Here is an 18706-nt window from a genome sequence, read left to right on the forward strand (position 1 = left end):
AAAACAAACCCCTCCCTCAAGGTCTTCGAGGCAGAGGTAAAAAAAGACTACATTCCTCATTTACAAGCGGGCTGCGCCACAGTTGCGTCAAACTTAATGACGCGGCGCAGGCCATATGCCACGTTTACAAGGTGATGCATGCGTGTACATGCATCACTTATAGTAGCCCTGCACCAGAATTTAGCTGCGCCACAACCGTCTGCACTACGCCCAAATTAAAATATGCAAGGTATCCGTTCCCGCGCTAAAACTAGTATGATACTGATGCAGTCATATTTATGGGTTTTCGGGAAAATTACGCATCGTCTGCAAGTGGTATGCTGAGGCTGAAATGTGTCAGAATTCCTGCACATCAGTAACCCAGGCGTAGGGAATGACGTATTGCTTGTGGTATATGAAGGAAAGCTAGACAGAACAGTGTCAAGCTCAACCACACTATGAAGGTGCTCATTTTGCATCTGGGAGTTGCTTGGAGACGACCAACTATCCCCACCACGAAGGCAGCACTGGAGAAGGAAGCACATTTATCTCAGCGGACTACCCTAATTGATGTCAGGGAGGATGAGATCATCACCTACTTTCGGCTCAGGATGGAGTCCATTGTCCAGCTGCTACGACAGCGCCAAGGCTGTAGCAACCACCCCTGATGGGATGGCGGCTGCCACCCGCTCCTCGAAGGTATCCAGCTCCTTCTGGGGCGCGGGTCCTCCTCCTCTGGTCTGCATGGCTTCCTTCAGGTTTTTGGCCAGTTTCTCCTTCGTCCTGCGCTTTAAGTCATGCCAGCGTTTCTTGCAGGCCCTTAGGACATCATTTCCAAAAACAGACGCATCGCTCCTGACCGGAGGATGAGGACCTACTCCCCAGGATGAACTGGATGTCTTTGAGGAGCGGGTGGCAGCAGTCATCCCAGCAGGGGTGGTGGCTGGAGCCTTGGCGCTATCTGGTTTAGCAATTTGGCAATGGACTCTCTCCTGAGCCGGTAGTAGGTGATCCTTGAGATCAATTAGGGTAGTGTTCAGATTAGATAGCTCCAGGTCTTGCATTCCCCTATTGTTCATCATTTCTCTTTAGAAAATACTTTAATTCAAGTTCAGCACATTAGGGTATAAAGTTGAAGAACGTTCTTCCATGATGGGCCTTAGCAGAAAGAACCTTTAAACAGTCTCCCATATGCAATAATGCTACAAATGTATTTGAGGATCTCTACTATCTTGTCCCAAACTGCAGACAAATCAACAGGTATTGAACTGAAACTTTGTTCTTCTGCACGTTACTTATTTCCCCTTGCTTAGCAACAAAGTCTATACCTTCCTCAACACCTGTCTGAGGAAAATCCTCCAAACCCTCTGGCCAAACATTATCAGCAGCAACAACATATGGCTACAGACTTTCCAACTCCCTGTTCATGAAAAAATCAAGAAAAAGATGCTGGGGCTAGATCGGTCACACCCTTCGCTAGCCCACGTCAAACTCCACCATGACAGCCTTGACCTGGAACCCTCAATGGAAAAGGAAAAGCGGAAGGCCAAGAAACACCTGGCCTCGAAGCGGACTGCAAGGAGATGGGCTACAGCTGGAGTCAGATTGAAAGACAATCTCAGAACAGAGATGTCTGGAGAGTCCTGATTGATGACCAATACCCCCAGAAGGGGTAGAAGGCATTAGTAAGTACAAATAGCCAACCAGTTGGCAATTAATCAACACAAACTCCTTAGCGCAGGAACAAGTACAGTGCCACAGGTAGTCTATCCCACTCTATAAATTAAGCTGCAATTTTTAAATACTAGCTGTACATTTTCATTATGAGAAAATACATCCTTAAGGTATTGCAGCCTACTCACTTGTGCGATTGGCTACATGGTACCAGCCAGCTAGACACATCAGTTACACCGCTTGCACCAGATAATGTTTTAAAGCTCACCTTTGAAGTCAGTGAAATTGGAGGAATTTAATAATGTACATTGTTGCTAAGAAACTAGAAAGAGTGCTCATCAGATTGGCACAGCAGCAGCAGGATTTATGTATTTTCACTTTCCCTTCCTTGCTCCCTTCCTCCCTATGCTTTTTCCATAGCAGAAGTTATCTTTCAACTAAGTATGTTTTAATACGTTTGATTATATATACAGTAATGTAAAACAGACTAATGTTTAGTATATTACATCACAACACCGATACGTTGTCCACTAACTATTTTCCTCGATTGCAGTTAATTCATCACGTCTCCCAACATAGCAACCAGCGTTAGATGTAGCCCCATAGTGTGTTACGACATTTTTAATGGAACCTATTTAAACCAAGATTCTTGAACTAATTTATACTCCATATATTTATAGTGCATCTTCCCCACATCTGTTTCTGTATGATAAGTGAATAGTGCACTCAAAATTTTTTTAAGAGGCCTTAATCAGAATGTTCCGAGTGCTGTGATGAGGTGTGTGTTGTTCAGGTAAGTATGTTTGTATCTCTCCATCCAACTGCAAAGAAATAGATATTTCTGAGTTTTCTGTGCTATATATTAGGTCTTTAATTGATCTATCAGATGTTGGAGGAGGACTTTCCCCCATCTAATTGCCCCTTGTCTTTTTGCTAATAGTAGCACTAAAGCGACCAGTTTATGAACAACACGAAGGACATCTCTTACATAGCCCTGTAGATTTATCAGAATAGATATTCGTATTGGAGTGTTAATTATTCTGGATAATTCTTGAAACATCCTTGTCCAGAATTTTTGGATTATCGGATATACTCAGGCAAAGTGTAGAAAAACGGAATCATCTGTTACATCTAGGATTGCGCCTTCACCCAATTGGGTATAAGCGTAGTGGTGTATAGTATATTCTATGTATAAACTTAAGATGGAACAGGAGAGGTCTGCCTTTGATGGAGTCTTCTCTGCTGTGTGACCAACTGAATGACCATTCCTGGTCTGTCATGGGTCTGCCAGGTCCTTCTCCCATGCAGTCATTGGCCGCATTTCCACCCTCTTGCTGCTCACTGTGTAAGGTTGTATATTTGAGTACTCAGTTTCGGTTCTATTGAGAACAAATGTTGCTGGTGGTGCTTCTTCAGGAACACTGATTGTGCCATTGCTCCTAGTCTAAAGTATAGAAAGGCACACGGTGGACTTGCTTCAGTCTTTCCTTTCCTATATTGGAATGAATGTGTGATCTTCAAATAGGTCTTTCAGTTTTTGAATAGCTACTTAGTGGGGGAGGTGGGTTATCACGGATTGGGACAGCAGAAATATAAAAAGGCCATTTGCAGTACGTTGACCTAGTTTCCTCAAGATCCATTTGGTGGATTAGGTCCCTAGGAGAACATTACAATCCAGCCATATTATAGTTTATTTTTAAGCAAGTATTTAATATAAAACATCAGTCGGCAGACATTTAATCCATTTCAGACACCTCTGCTTGGCCCGACACTGCCATGCAATCCCACAACACTGTGCGCTTCCAGTATCTTGTTGTAGGAGGCTGGCTTAGTATATGGTGTACACTTCAGGCTGATCTTGAAGGCGTGTTAAGCAGCTTGTTTTACTAGTTAAATCAATAGTGTAAGCTAAATGAAAAAGAACACCACAAAGTTTATAAACAAATGCTTCTATTTATTACACAACACTCACTAACACATTGGTATATCCCATACCGCGAGATATTAACACAATACACAAGAATACTTCAAAAGCAATCAGGTAAGTAGCACAAAATACAGCGGTCTCCAGGGGAGACAAACCATATACTAAGAATGTGGAATGCGAACTGCAACAGAGGATTGGACTTGGCCCAGAAGACCCAGTGGAGCCAGGGACACAAGGAATCACCCATGTTAAGTAATGAGGAACCCCAGGGAGACTGTGTTCAGAGTGGAAATACAGCCGCGTATGCAATAGACGTCAATGGGGAAGTCACAGTTGCAGTTTTGAAGAACCACCCTTCCTCGAGGACCCCAAAGAAGCCCTTTGGAAGAAAGAAGGTTGGAGAGTCACCCCAACCGTGGATGCCCCAGGAACCAGGTTACCTATACCAGGGAAGCCAGGTGCAATGGGGTGAAGTGATGTCAGAACCTGCCTTTCCCAACAATAGGAGACTTTGAAGAAGATGCCTCTGGAGAAGATGTCCGGTGGAATCCAAGGGTGGATTCCGGAAGTGAAGAACCTGCAAGCAGAGGGGACAGAGTCTATGCCACTCAGAAGTGACCAAGAGGCACGGAAGAGCAATGCCCACCGATGTCGGGAGGTTCTGAAGTGTCGACCGTGACCTTGTTGCCGCAGCTGTGAAGAACAGGCGGCGCCGAGGAAAACCAGGAGCTGTGCTTGAGCTGTCTCACATCGGATGGCAGGGGACTAGGTGGTCAGTGTCCGGCGGGAGCACCAACAAGCCTTGGTAGCCGAAACTGGCGTGGAAGACTAAAAAGGAGCAATGCTAGGAACAGCAAGGTCCAAGGTACTCACCAACAGCAGGGGTCAGAGCAGGCCCAGAGCCAGCAGGGGAACCCACTGAATTAGTAGAAGACTCTCAGGAGGACCCACAGACTCAAGGCACAGAAGTCGCAAGAGGACCTTGAGCAGCTCACCAAAGATGAAGGCCTACGGTGCTGAGTATGCAGGGAGGACGCTGCTCTTGAAGAGAAGAGATACTGCAGGCTTGAGCTTCGTGTAGCCCAAAGATCTCTGGAGTGCACTACCAACAAGCCCTGGCAACAGCAAGTTGACACGGTTCCGACGAGGAATTACACTTTCCCCAAAATTGCAGAGAGGACAGTTCAGGCCTTGGAATAACTGTTGTCCACTTGAAGTAAAAAAAATGGCTGACCAAACTTACAAAGAAGCCTGGATAATCAACTCTGGGGTTTGTAGGGTATCCTGCTCATGCAGGGGCACCCTTACACTTATAACCAAGCACCTGGCCCTCAGTACTGAAGAACCTGCCATACGAGTGACTTATATGTTTTAAGTGTATTGACCTCAAATATAAGGAAACGTATATCTGTCGGGGAGGTGCAAGTATAAACTCACATAGGCAATGGCAGGCCTTTAGTCACTGTTTAAGTGGACTCAAATGGGTTACACAATACATGTTACAGCCCATGGGAGACCCCTGGTGTACCTATGCCCCGGGTACCTTAGTACCATATACTAGGGGCTGACAAGGGTACACCAGTAGCCAATTGTGGAGGTACAAAAACTACTTACCAGGTCAATTGGAGGAGAAAGCACATCTGCAGGAGTCCTGATTAGCAGGATCCCAGCAGACTAAGTAAAAAGAAAAAAAACATCCCAACAACAATAAGGGTGGGGGGGGACCATGAAAGCAGATCTTACTTCCCTACACAACCCCCCCTCCCCCAAACAAAAGGAGATGAGACTAACCTTGCCCAGTTGAGTCTTCATTTTCTAAGTACAAGTATCTGGAGAGTCCATCTGCATTGGCATGGTTACTCCCAGGTCTGTGTTCCACAGAAAAGTCCATCCCCTGTAGGGAGATGGACCACCTCAAAAGTATGGGATTTTTACCCTTCATTTGCTTAAGCTATAACAGGGGCTTATGGTCTGTCTGAACAATGAAGTGAGAACCAAACAGGCATGGCCCCAACTTCTTCAAGGCACAGACCACAGCAAAGGCCTCCCTCTCAATAGTAGACCAACGCTTCTCCCTGGGGGTAGTCAAACTTCTGCTAACAAACGTTACTGGTTGACCCTGGCCTTCTGCATTAAGTTGTGATAATACTGCACCTAACCCCATATCAGAAGCATCTGTCTGGACAATAAAGGTTTTGGAGTAATCAGGACTTTGCAGAATTTGAGCTCAGCACATGGCTTGCTTCAGGTCATCAAATGCCTTCTGACAGCTAACTGTCCACTGAACTTCCTTAGGCATTCTTTTGAAGGTGAGATCATTAAGGGGTGTCACTATGGATCAAATGAGAAACAAATAAAGCTGAAGGACACAGATCACATCACTTAGGACCCTTGAAAGGATGGATGGATATGCCAGAATTGTTGACATAAGAGTCTCACCAAACTAATCCACTTACCCTAAAAAATAAGAGAGCAGTATCAGGAAGGTATTAATGCTTCGCTCTCCTGCTTGGATTCCTTAATGCACTGAACAGCTGACATATTTGCATTAGCTTATGTCTCAAGTCCCCCACAAGAAGAACCAATGTCACTTTTTCTTTGCTTATTTGAACATAGACTCAACTGCTAGCCTGCCCCTCCTTTCCACCCCGAGATAGACTCTACCAACTCTATTCAACAGAGATCACATCGTTTTTATTTATTTATTTTTTGCCCATGATGTGCAACTACAAAGTAGTAACAAAAACTCAACTGAAGCCAAACATGATAGCCCCGCCAGGAGTTGGACTGACATCACACAAAATATTCTCCTAGAGGCTTACAGGAAAGATTCCCAAACAATTCATAGGTTATGGCAAATGAACTGGTACCAGAAGTGGAATGAGCTATGGAGAGTCTGGGGCTACCTTGAAATATCAATGCCTTTGAAAGTCTGGATTGCCCAGAAGCTAGTTCGCCACAGACTGGCAAAACCGATGTGTCCAATAAGGAGCCTGGAAAAGATCTGAAATGGCCACTTAAAAAAAAAAATAATAATAATTGGTCCTATTTTGCCAAAAGTGCCTGGAAGTGAAGTGATTGGTGTTTGGGAGTGCACACAGAAAAAACGTTATGCCGTTTTTGTTGTAGACCAGGCCATGCAAGAGAAATGTGCTGAAAGGCCAACCGCAGCTAGACAATAGCAGATTAACAAGGAACCTTACATCTTTAATTAAAATCAAGGCAGAAAACCTGGCCTGACTCACATTTCAAGAAAACAGTGCCCAATGGTGAGTATTTCATTCTAAGAAGTGATTGCTCGAAGAATTTAAGATACTGTTCATCAAATCAGTGGTGTCAGCAGCTCGGCAATACATCCCCATCTGTTACTTGAGCACAATCTTCATTTACTACTGTCAACAAGGATAGTCACTATGGTTTTTCTCTCAATAACGCACACCCAGCCCATCTACTTGCCAGGCAACACTCCTGGGTCATCTCAATTTAAGTGAGGGTGGCCCCTAGCACGTGACACATTGCCACCCACAAAACAAACTGCACAAAGCAGATGTTTTGAACCACCTTCTGAATAACTCTCCACTGTGAAGGATAGTCTTAAAGAACAAAGTCCTCATTCTACGTTGACCATCAGTAGACTGGTCGTTGGACGAAGAAGATCAAGATTGTCTTAGGATCCTTTTAAGGCGTATACAGATTCTCCTTGTTCTAATTGCTTTGGGTGAGGAGTTGTTGTTTCTTCGCTAAGAGAGTCCTGTACTGTATCCTTGTGCTTTCAATGCTGCTCTGTAACCCTGCCACCTCTCCAGCCAGATCCAGCCCTGCAGAGGAAACAAAAGAGAGAAATTAAACACCATGAAAGTCTGGGCATCACTGACTGGAAGCATTAGAATGGTCCTCTACCTCACATAATTGTACATTCTTCAACAGGAATTCAACTCCAGGGAGCCGCTTCCTCTGTGCATGCCATTAGAGAAGTCTACAAGGCTTGCCGGCTGTACTTAACAATGCTACGAAATGGAGCATAATCCGAGGGATAACTGCGCTATCAAACAGAGGTCCCGTAAATAGCTAAAGAACCTGATGAAAATCTTTGCCGTCTAAAGCCTAAAAATATATGTGTACCGCCTGAAGAAGTGCTCTGTCTGAACCAAGAGCCTGTATGATCTGTGTAACATGGGTGATAGCTAATGTACAAGTGTGTATGATGATATATTTGTACTGAATCAATGAGGCCTATGCTAAGATTTGAGTCTGTACAAATGTGCAACTGTACAGACTGCTTTGTAGTCTCCCAAAACCTTAAGAGCGGTCTTTCATGAGGCATCGCTCTCCTGCCTGAGGCCTAAGAAGCCTAAAATTATAACTTCTGTGGACACAGTGACTTTCACTGCAGACAGAAGCCTGGATGTACACACACTACCTGGAGAAAGAGCTGGCTAAAGTCAGGGTGTTCGACTTGTGTAACCTGCTGGCATTGGCCGGTATGTTCTTGGAAAACTACAGTGATGGTCCTGTTTTATGTAAATGGAGAAATAGCTCATTGAGCGGAACATTAGCGCAGCACTTAGGCATATGCTTTCTGTGGGTAGCCATGTGCCAGGCTCAGGAACAGTGTAATGCTTTTAACTGTCCTAGCCCCCACTGTTCTTGTCTTCACCTTGTTTAAAGCTGCTCTGTGCCTGCCTCAAGCTCTGTGGAACGAGGATCCCAAACCACTTGAGAGGATCTTGCACAGCCACCCGTTCAGCTCCCACTTTGATCCCTTGTGCCTTTTCCGGTCTGGAGGGTTCGGCTTCATCGCTGGACAGCTTTTCAGGGGATGTTGGCTCCTCTGTCTTTACAGGGCCCTTGCGTTTCCTGAGAACTGCAGCAAAAGAAAAGAGATGGCAGGGGATAAGTGAACTTCAAAAGGTATAAGAACTGTGATATATCACATCTGTGAGTTTTAGGCCCTCAACATGCTGCTGTTTGTTTATGCGATTACACAGACCTCTTTGCGATTGCACATTGCTATCACAGGAGCTTCAACTACTGCCTCTGAGAACATCAGTTTTACATTAGCTTGAATGAAGTACTTGGGTCCACTCCAAGTCCAAGGTGACAAAGTCCCATTCAGTGTCTTTGTAGAGGAAGAATCTAAACCAAAGAGGCTTGCGTCCTCTCCTCCCAACCCACCAAGAACACAGGCTTATATTTACAACAGACATCAAGGAATCTTATTTTTTTAAATGCTATTTGAACATTAGACGATTGCAAATTTTATTACTGAAAAAAATATTTTCTATTACAATTTTAATATATTTCACACATTAATCAAAACCTAAGGTTATATGACATTTAATTTCAAGCAAACACTGCAAGACAATTTAACCAATAACACTTACATGTCTTATTGTGATATAATTATAAAGCAAACAAATTCCAAGAAAAACCTACATTTGAAAATGAGCTAAGTTTGACTAACATGGTAAGACTGACTTTGCCATAAAAATTGAAAAGTAAAAAAAGAAAAGTGCTGCTTGCACTATGCTATAAAAAGTCAATATTAATTTGATCCCCAGCATACACCAGCCATCATGCACCATCAATGTATACAATAGAACAACTAACATACAGATGTTCAGACATAATACATACCCAAGCTAATTTGTTGGAACGACCACCAGTATACATGCATACATGTCCCCTATTGAAACAACCAGACAGTCACGTTAACCTGCTCACACAACTGCACTAACATATGATCATTCACCCACCAGGAAATGCCCACACACCCGTCAATTGTCACCTACAGAACAACCATCATACACTAACACACTTACACAACCACCATTTACCAGTGTTCCACATTTAAAGTCCAACTACTTAATAACACTATCATACACTTGCAAACATAGTAAATTATTCTATATAACAGATTTCACTTTAAACTTACGGAAATACTATTAGGGTTTGGAGTTAAGGTTGATTCAGATGTACAGCGGAGTTAAAGCAGCACATTCATTTGGCTTTTTAGTTTTTATTGCAAAACCACTGGAAAACATATTCATCACCTCTGTCTATCTATATCTATATATCCAAAACCCAGTTGCAAGTGATTAAGTTCATATGGGACATAAATCACACTGAAGCGGTCACATGGCTGTTAGTACAATTGTGTCCCTGTGAAAAATCAGAGTAACAAGAAATGGGCAAGGCAGTACGTAATGTTTTGGTGCATGTCACTTTCACAGCACTGTAGTCATAGCATGGAGTTTGTCCTTTGTGCTGCAGGATTTAAATGTGTTAATAAGCATTCAATAGTATGTTTCCTACCAATAACGTGTTATTGCGACTCATTTATTTTCACTGCCACGGCAATTCATGCTATTGAACTGCAAATAAGAGTGCCCCATTTCACTGACATGATTATACAAGATACTGAACGCCAAATTCCCCAACAGACCCGGAGGTTTGTTTGGATAGACACGTGAAAGAATTCCATGTTACATGACCCTGAATGATCCGGGCACCTGAATTAGCCCAAGATGGCTGTAAATCGCTTTTTCCACATGCCGTCCTATATGACTCGAGGTGGTGCTTATTCCATTGTGTAAATAAAAGCAATAGCTGGTGATCCCACAATATAGCTAAATTGACACTGCTAAACATGAGTGTTTAAGAAGTCCCTACCCAGGAGGTTAATTATCTTGTGCTTGTTGGAGGACCTGAGGGGAGAAATTGGCTTCAAATAAGAAACTCATCTTCTAAATGAAGGCCACATAGGCAGAAAACATGGAAATATCAACAACACATCATGGTATCAGCCCACTTGAGACAAAGAGGGAGTGGATGTTTTACTGTTCAAATGGTAAACCAACATTGTAATGGACATACAGATTGACATTGAATGGAAGTCACAGACATCCCCATTAATCCTTGGTCACCATATACAAACCAAATGCAGAACTAGAAGGCTGCCTGATAACCACTCAGCCAAACGGTTCTGTAATTTTCATTGTGAGAACTACCAAGAGGGGGTGGTGAATGTCAGATGACACAGGACATACAATATGGGCATGTGAGGCTTGCATGGTGTTTAGTCCAGAGCTTTAGGATTCCTGGAGGATGTGCAAAATGGGCGATACGGAATTTTTACCCAACCCATCAGGAACTAAAATCTATACATTGGCTACTTACTCCTCTAAACTCTAAGGGCACTACAGACACAAATGTAACCTGTCACTCTGGCCTATGCTACAACCTAGGGAGAAAATAAATTATATACATCTCCAAGGTCAAAGCGGTCTTGATGGCGGGGCGCTCTGCTGCTAGCGCTAGGGTTTAGACCACATTCCTCAAAATTTCTCGACAAGGCTTGGAAATACAGTTTGCACAAAAATGTAAATAGAGTGGGTTTGGAGATCAGGTTTATGAATGAGGAGTCGTCTGTGTACTGCTTTGTGATGCTACTGCAAGGTAGAAATTTGAGTGGTCAGTGACAGAATATACGAACTGTGCTATGCAACGATGTGTAAAGATTGGAAAATGTGTAAACGGTACTGTGGTTGTCATTAGTTGTGAGGGCCAATGTACCTAAATTGCATATCCCTGTAAAAAGCAATATGTCACCCGCTGTATAAAAAAACTTTGTTGGGAAGAACAATGCCACAACTATCTGCAGAGCTGTGCCTTTATGACTTACCTAAAGATCTCCCCTGCTGATGTTCCCCCGGTAAACTCGACACTTGCTACACGATGTACACAAACCATGAACCCCAACTATAAATGTATCTCAATACAGCCTCCACCACCAGGCAACAGGGAGACAGACAGCTGGTGGCAGAGACAAGGCCTCCCAACCACCTCATGGAAATTTTGTTGAGTCCCCAAAAACTACGCTGGTTTACAACCCCTTGCATCTATTTGGAGATTTTAAGGAATGTACGTAGTATGTGGTAGTATGTTCCATTCTGTGGGAGTGGTGTCCTTTGTGAGGGTCTGGTTATTGCAGCACACAATGGAGTTGCTTCTCCTAGTCTCCTTTTAGATAGGACACCTTTCGAGAACATACACCATTGCAGTGTGGTGCAGGCCGCCTGGAAGGACTTCGGAAATGTAGTTACCTCGAGCCAGAAGACAGAGTTCTACTAAAAAACAAAAACAGACCATAACCAGTTTATAAGCCTACCCCAGCTTAGGTACATAGTGCCTCCATGTCATACACATCCCTCAGGACATCATTGGCCTTCTCGTTTGCCTTGCACAGCCGGGTAACAAGTGAATGCCCTCTTGCAAGACTGGTCTGTCTCTCATGGAACATAGATTACTCAGACCATTTGGTACCTGCCCCAGTGCCCTCCAGGAGTGGAAATACCTGCAAAGATTGGCCAAACACTGGGCTCCTAAAAGTTATAGTTTCATCTGTGATCCTGGGGCACCAATGGTAAATGACAAACACATGCTGTCGCTGGGCCAAAAGAGAGAGGGCCTCTGAGGCTAACCATCCTCTTTTGCGTCTTTTCAATTTGTTACAGACAGAAGAGTAGAAATACTTGCTACTAACTCACCTTGATCTCTTGGGCCGATGTCTTCCACTAGGGGTGGCTCTGAAGCATCTGAGGCCTCTGGTTTGATGGATGTAATACGCTCCAGTTGAAACTGGCAGCTCCCGTCTTCACTGGCACTGCCCAGCAGGGAGAAAAGATAAAAGTTGAATGCTTTCATTGCGGAGCGCCAGCCACTACTGAGTTAAATGTTCAATAGAAAATTAAAAACACACCACTATGAAAGCATGTCAGGTGCCTATCAGCGTCATGAAGGAGGCTGAGCTGGGCAGAGTGGTGGTGATGTACTTTTTTAGAAACTGCCAGGATATGAAAATCTTTCTATGCTTTTTATCTACAAAAGTAAACTAGAAGCACTCTTAACTTTTCTCACATTCCTTTAACCTCTTAACTCTCCTCTACTTGCCCCCTGCCAATCCCCAAGTCTCTCCTTATGGGAAGCACACCCTGACAGCTAGGTGCTGCTGCAGTGATGGCCTTGCAGTGCTTCAGACTCGGTCCAAGGGAAACCCAGAGAAATTCTGTAGTTGAAGACAAAGAATAAAGTTGGGGTTTATGTAGGGAATAGGAGGTCATAGCACCTAAAATGGAGTGAAAAATGCCTTAAAATTAGGCTAGATACCAATTGCATACATAGTACAGCACAATCTCCCACCTAAAGTAGAAGTAGACATCATCATCAAACAAAGATCATTACTGGCTACAGACCCCCAATCCGTACACTGAGAAGATTCCTGTGAACTGGCAATAAGAGCCAAGATCTCAGCAAATAAAGTACTGAATTTTAAGGTACCTTAAACTGAAGTTTTAGTAACTTCCTTAACATCTTCCACACTGTTTCATTGCAGTGCCACCAATTTAGAGATGGCTGCTTTGCCACACAGATTCACCACTTCGAGCAAGGAGACTGTGGTGCAATTATTGGGGGAATAAACCTCTTCTTTGTCTTACCTGGTAGAGACACGGACCAATGGCTCCATTTGGCTACCATACTGTAGTGATGAAACACCCTTGTTCCCCATGGCGTAGCGGGACTGGGAAAGCGAAAACCAGCCCTGCAGTTGAAAGACAAATTTGGTCTGTAAGATATCTGCACATATCCAAGAAGGAGGCAGATAAGCTGGGTAAGAAGGATTGTGGAATTACAACTAATTTAAGTAAAATACATTTCAAATATTTACAGGAAATTTTAAGACTAAGGGCCTCATTATGATGCGGTTCAGAGCGCAACAGATGGCTTGTCTGTTGCGGTCTGAACCGCATCTACTAACGCATTACAATGCGTGCGGTCGGGGGCAGCAGTCAAAGGGACCAATCGACAGGCTCATGGAGCCCGTCAATCGGGAAGAAACTCCTCATAATCCCTTAATGAGGGCGCTTCGCTGTCGGTATTGGGATGTCGGTTTCTGACAGCCTTTCCATGTCAGCCTTGGACATGGAAAGGCTGCCGTAAAGCCACATTGGGAGCCCCTAGCAGGGCCCCGTCATTTCTGCCCTCCACATCTGGAAGCCACCTATGGTGCCCCCCTGGACATCCCTGCACCGTGAGGTGCCTGCGACATGGTGCAGGGATGTTCACAAACTCCCATTGAGAAATGGGAGTTTCTGACTGCCCTATGTGCAGTCTTATCGTAATTTGGTGTGAGGAACTGCCAAACTATGGTCGGACGGTTCCTCCACTGAAACGTTGTCGGTAGGAGGCAACTCCAATTGACATTGTAATAATGGCCTAAATGTTAATTGTCCTAGAAACTCGGAACAGTTATTGACTCTCATGAACCCTGTGTACACCTATAAAATGCCCTTAGAACTCTGAAAAAAGCACTGCTACTTCTTCGTGTAATGGATACCAGACTGTTTTATCCATTGGAGGCCAATGGAAATACTGAGCTCATAAACTCTTGGGTGGCAAAGTCTCGTCTCCCACAATTTTGCCATTGGGCAGTACTGTCAATAACAAGTTACTTCAAAATGTCAGGGTAGAGAATTTAACTCACTGAGCTATATTACCAGCTCAAACTACATCACACTAATATTTACCGCTGACTTTCTTTAAGAATAACATTAAAACCACTATTTGAAAAAGGAGAAGAGAGAATTCTGTTGCAACTTACAAAACCTCTTATAAGCTGGGATAGGGATCATCATTAAGGGAGAGGAGAAGACCAAGGCCCAGAAGCCCTGAACTTGGCCATCTCAAGCATCACATGCTGTTACCAACCTGCTCAATAAGTTCGTTCAAGGCCACCCTCTTACTCTGCAGCATCTCCAGCTCAGACATCATGTGCAGCAGGAGCCTGTCCAGCTCCTCGCACACCTCGGTGAGCTCTGGGTCATCACCAGCCATTGCCGCTTCTGATGAGCTCGCGTCCGGGCGGGCAGCAGAGGAGCTACTGGTGTCTGAGACGAGCCCTTGTCAAAGGTCAATCTGAAAATGAAAAGCAAGTAAGAGAAGTAGTGAACACACCCCAAGATACAGTGAACTGATCAGCTGCAAATAGTGAATGCACTGAAGCTAAGAATAGTAAACTCACCCATCACAAGCATCTGGTGCTACTTACAGCACTTGGCCATTTACTCCTTTCCACTATTGCCATTCAAACACTGTCCACAGTCTTGTAAGTGTAAGGGGGAGTGGATTGAGGGAACTAAGAAATCCTTCCATTTACACAACAGTATCTCTTTTGAGGGGTCCACTGCCACATGATAAGTTGAAGGGGTCGTCAGCGTTTGTATGCATCATTCACTTCCCAATATGGAGGCATATTCCCTACTCAAGAACAACCAATCAGGTTTCTGCAGATGTCATAGTACCTACGCTGCAAACATTGTGGATGACACCTAACAGATGCTTCACAAAGCTGAACCCACCAGCTGCCATCTCTTAAGCTTCTGTTACAGTTTGCCATGACATCCTGATCCAACCCTTCAATCAAAACTAAGTTTCAATGTTTGGTACTGTACCACTTTAAATGCTATCTATATTACTGCCAGGGGTCTTAAATCAATAAGGTCTCCCTCCCTCACTGCCTGTCTCTATGACTAAAGGCATCCCACAAGGATCAGTTCTAGCATATTGCTGAAACCTCTTGTGGAACCATCTGTTCATCCAAATCTATTTTGTCTGTTCTGATTTTAAGGGATGGAGAGCTACCTGGTTCTCCATATTCTTTGCCAACCTCTGCGTTGTAGTGGAGAGTTCCTACTCTATTATAACTTGCTGTTATTACACTTCATCCTTTCTTTCTCTTCTCTCATTACTGCACCCCCCATCATTCTGTCTTCCTCGACTGACATGGATTTGCACTTTATTTCTCAAAAATATAGAATACTCAAAAACAAAGGTTTCGCTAACCCCCTCAAACATTTCAGCGCTACTATGATGAAAATGATGTGCCTCATATTAGTTTTGGATACAGCATCCTTCCATACCGTTTATGTGTAATAACTCAATACTCTTGTATTCTGAACCCTCTATTTTATTCCTGCTGTAGTTAACGTCATTGTGCCTTATAAAGTTACATTCACGAGTAAGGTACTCTGGTGCGCATTCAGAATACAAGTCTGATTTAGATCTTGGTGGACGGGTTATTTTGTCACAACGGTGACGGATATCCCGTCCACCAAAATATAAACTACATTATATCCTAAGGGATTTATATTTTGGAGGACAGGATATCCATCACCGTTTTTACGGAGTAACCCGTCCGCCCTGATCTAAATCAGGCCCTAAGTCTTTACCATAGAAAAAAAAACTGATATAAATAAATACCTAAGACTTACTAAACAATATTGCTTCATCCGTTGTAATATTGAGCACGATCCCTCGACCAACAAATCTATTGTTTATTTCTTATATACTGCTGTCTCCTTTTATACTCTATGGAATATTCCTTTTCACTCTCTTTTGGCAACTATCAGTATTATGTGGCTGTCTTGTGGTGACACAGTTCTATACAAATAACCTACACAATATAACGGACAAATGATTTGGATGGATATAATGTGTGCACAAATTATGCATGTTGCCGTTACTACTGTATGCATTTAAAGAACACAAGATATTATATGGAGACAGTGTGCATCTATAGATCATTTTATCATGGATCGCTGGGATATGTCAAATGTGGGCCATACAGTCCATAGAAGTGAATGGCATACCTCTAAACTCACACACCTTTGGAGGGTGACACATGCCCAGAGGGGGTCTTAGTCATGCCTGCCCACCAACCTCCCTTCTCCACCAGCCTGGGCTGCCGTGCTGCTGCTGTCTGCTGCAGACTCCTGCGGCTGATCTAAGGCCCTGACATCACTCTGGACAGAATGTCTGCTCACAGCTTTAAAAAGTCATGAGTTAAGTGAAGCAGTCAGAGGCCAGTGTTCAAAACAGTGTTACTTCGAAAAAGACAACCTCACAAAGACAAGTAACCTACCAGTGGCAGTAAAACAAATCTTTGGCAAATTATTAAAATAGGCCGAGAAAGTTTAAATAATGTCACTGGCTAAAAAAATATAATATGGGACTCTTCTGCCCAAAATTAGGATTGCCATGGATCAGATCACATCGTGAAATCTCACTTGCATAAAGGTCGAGGGCTATGCACCTAGCCATAGTTCACAAGGGAGACTTCGGTCAGTCCTGGTTTTTTAACCACATACTGCAACTTTCATGGCAATTCTTATACTCGGAAACGTGAGACTTCTAGTTCCAGCAGGCACAGTGCTGATAGTTGTGAAAAAACACTTATGTCCGGCTTAAAGTCTCTGATATGAGAGACTGATAATAGGCACCTATGCTCTACAATTGTAATTTGACTCTACTCTGTGAAAGGAGAAATGATATATGTAGAGCCTGTGTGCCCACTTGTGCTTTATGTTTACCATTGCACACTCGCTGTAACAGATCCACGAAAAAACTGTTCTGTAAAGTAAGCCAAGCAAGGAATGAGGGCAGCTGAAAAGGAGAGTGTTAAAGGGTTAAGAGTCACACCTACAAGGGAGTAAGTGTGGCTGGACAGTGCAAATAAGAAGAAGGAGGTGCAACCTAGGGGAATGAGCATTAATGTCAAGCTTAGTCGTTCAGAATAGAAGAAGGACATGTGAAGAAGGGTGTTAAGAAACCTGGATGGGGTGCTACAAATCACGGACGAAGTTGACCAACATAGGGGTATCACTTTATGTATGATACCAGCGTGCGGAAGGGGGGACAAAGCATAATCAAAGAATGTAGTAATACTATTATAGTAGCAAAGAAGAACATGGGAGTGGGAAGAATGTTTGAAGATGGGCCCGAGCTTGTGACATAGGCTGGGAGAGTGACTACCAGCATGGTAACAAAGAGATGAGCCATTACGAAGGGGACTACTGTACTAGGATAGAAAAGCGGGGCTACGGAATGGAATAGTGTAGCTGACTGGATACAGCACAAATAATCGGCATTACAGGGACATCAACAAGCTTTTAATTGTTCCATCTCCTTTCTTTCTTTCTAGTGACCCTCTCTTTTACCTTTCATCCTCTTACATGCCTTCTTTCTCTTATTAAACCCTACTTTAAGCGGTATGCCTGTCCGCCTTTATTGTAATTGCCACCATCTCATAGCTTCTCCTTCTTTTCAACTACCATACATGCCAACATTGTAGAACAGGAGAGTGGGAGATTTTGTTTTTTAGGAAGGGGGGGGGTATATTTTTCGCATTTACTTAAATTGAATCAAAGCAATTTCAGGCGGTTAACAGCTAGAATAAAGACATTTTTGGCTTCAAACATCAGGAGTGTTCCCCCTAAATTAAGCCTGCTGGCAAGTATGAACCACATCCTTGCAACCTAACAATACCTAAAGTCCTCTAATCCATCTATTCATCCCACCAACCATTTGCATGAACTCACCCACACTATGACCACACCTGACTCCTATTCATTTAATGTACATCAAATAAACAATTAAATGCGTGCAATGGTTATTGATAGAACAAGATTAATCCCAATAATCAACAATCACTTTATTCACAACTAGCCTTGGATTCAGAAGTAGACTTGACCTTAACGTAAAGCGCTTCAATGCCTCCTCGCGGGTGTTATAGATTATTTAATTGCAATACAATATTGCAAGTTCGCCTTAGCATTGTTATATTCTAATAGGACCCTAAGACGTGTAAAGTTGCTGTAAGAAGCCTCAGTGCTTTGTGCCTCACCTGGTGTTCTTTTCCTCTTCCTCTTCTGCCTTAATCTCAACTCTCTCTATTTCATTCCTGGCTTCAGCTGCTATTGAGCTAGTGCTCTCTGAAAAGATCATGTGACCTTGGAGACCCGGAAGCATCTTGAGCGTGCGCAGTGCCGCTTTGACGTCACTGTAGCGGCCATTTTAGAACGGGGACATTTTCGTGTACTTCACATTACAATTTGAGATTTACTGCCGTACTGATAACACAAAAGACAGACTAAAATATATGCTAGCGCACAGTATAACCTCTATACTTAACAGAGCTTTGTCTGATTTGGTTCGGCAATAGACAATCAGAAATTAAGAGAACTTCAATTAAACAAAGCGCCTTATTTAAAGGCAAAGGGGTGTCTTCTT

The 18706-nt window shown here is 43.4% G+C and overlaps 1 protein-coding gene across 1 annotated transcript; it reads right to left on the reverse strand.

The window, feature by feature from the left end:
• Positions 1 to 3586: 3586 nt before the first annotated feature.
• On the reverse strand, positions 3587 to 18439 carry VMA22 (vacuolar ATPase assembly factor VMA22). Its single transcript, XM_078664673.1, has 6 exons — positions 18321 to 18439; positions 14348 to 14554; positions 13078 to 13181; positions 12130 to 12245; positions 8238 to 8444; positions 3587 to 7398 (listed from the first exon to the last, which is right to left on the reverse strand). The coding sequence occupies exons 2-6, from the start codon at positions 14471 to 14473 to the stop codon at positions 7286 to 7288; spliced, it is 666 nt and encodes a 221-aa protein (XP_078520799.1). The 5' UTR covers positions 14474 to 14554; positions 18321 to 18439; the 3' UTR covers positions 3587 to 7285.
• Between the last annotated feature and the right edge of the window lie 267 nt (positions 18440 to 18706).

Source organism: Lissotriton helveticus, chromosome 10, assembly GCF_964261635.1.
Source record: "Lissotriton helveticus chromosome 10, aLisHel1.1, whole genome shotgun sequence".
NCBI lineage: Eukaryota > Metazoa > Chordata > Amphibia > Caudata > Salamandridae > Lissotriton > Lissotriton helveticus.

Excerpts from the sequence above, each read along its gene's own strand:
- VMA22 (XM_078664673.1), bottom strand. The coding sequence starts at position 14,473 with ATGGCTGGTGATGACCCAGAGCTCACCGAGGTGTGCGAGGAGCTGGAC. Across the intron at positions 13,182-14,347 it reads TGAACGAACTTATTGAGCAG|GGCTGGTTTTCGCTTTCCCA; the intron begins GTTGGTAACAGC and ends TTTCAACTGCAG. Across the intron at positions 12,246-13,077 it reads TTGGTCCGTGTCTCTACCAG|TGCCAGTGAAGACGGGAGCT; the intron begins GTAAGACAAAGA and ends CCTGCTGGGCAG.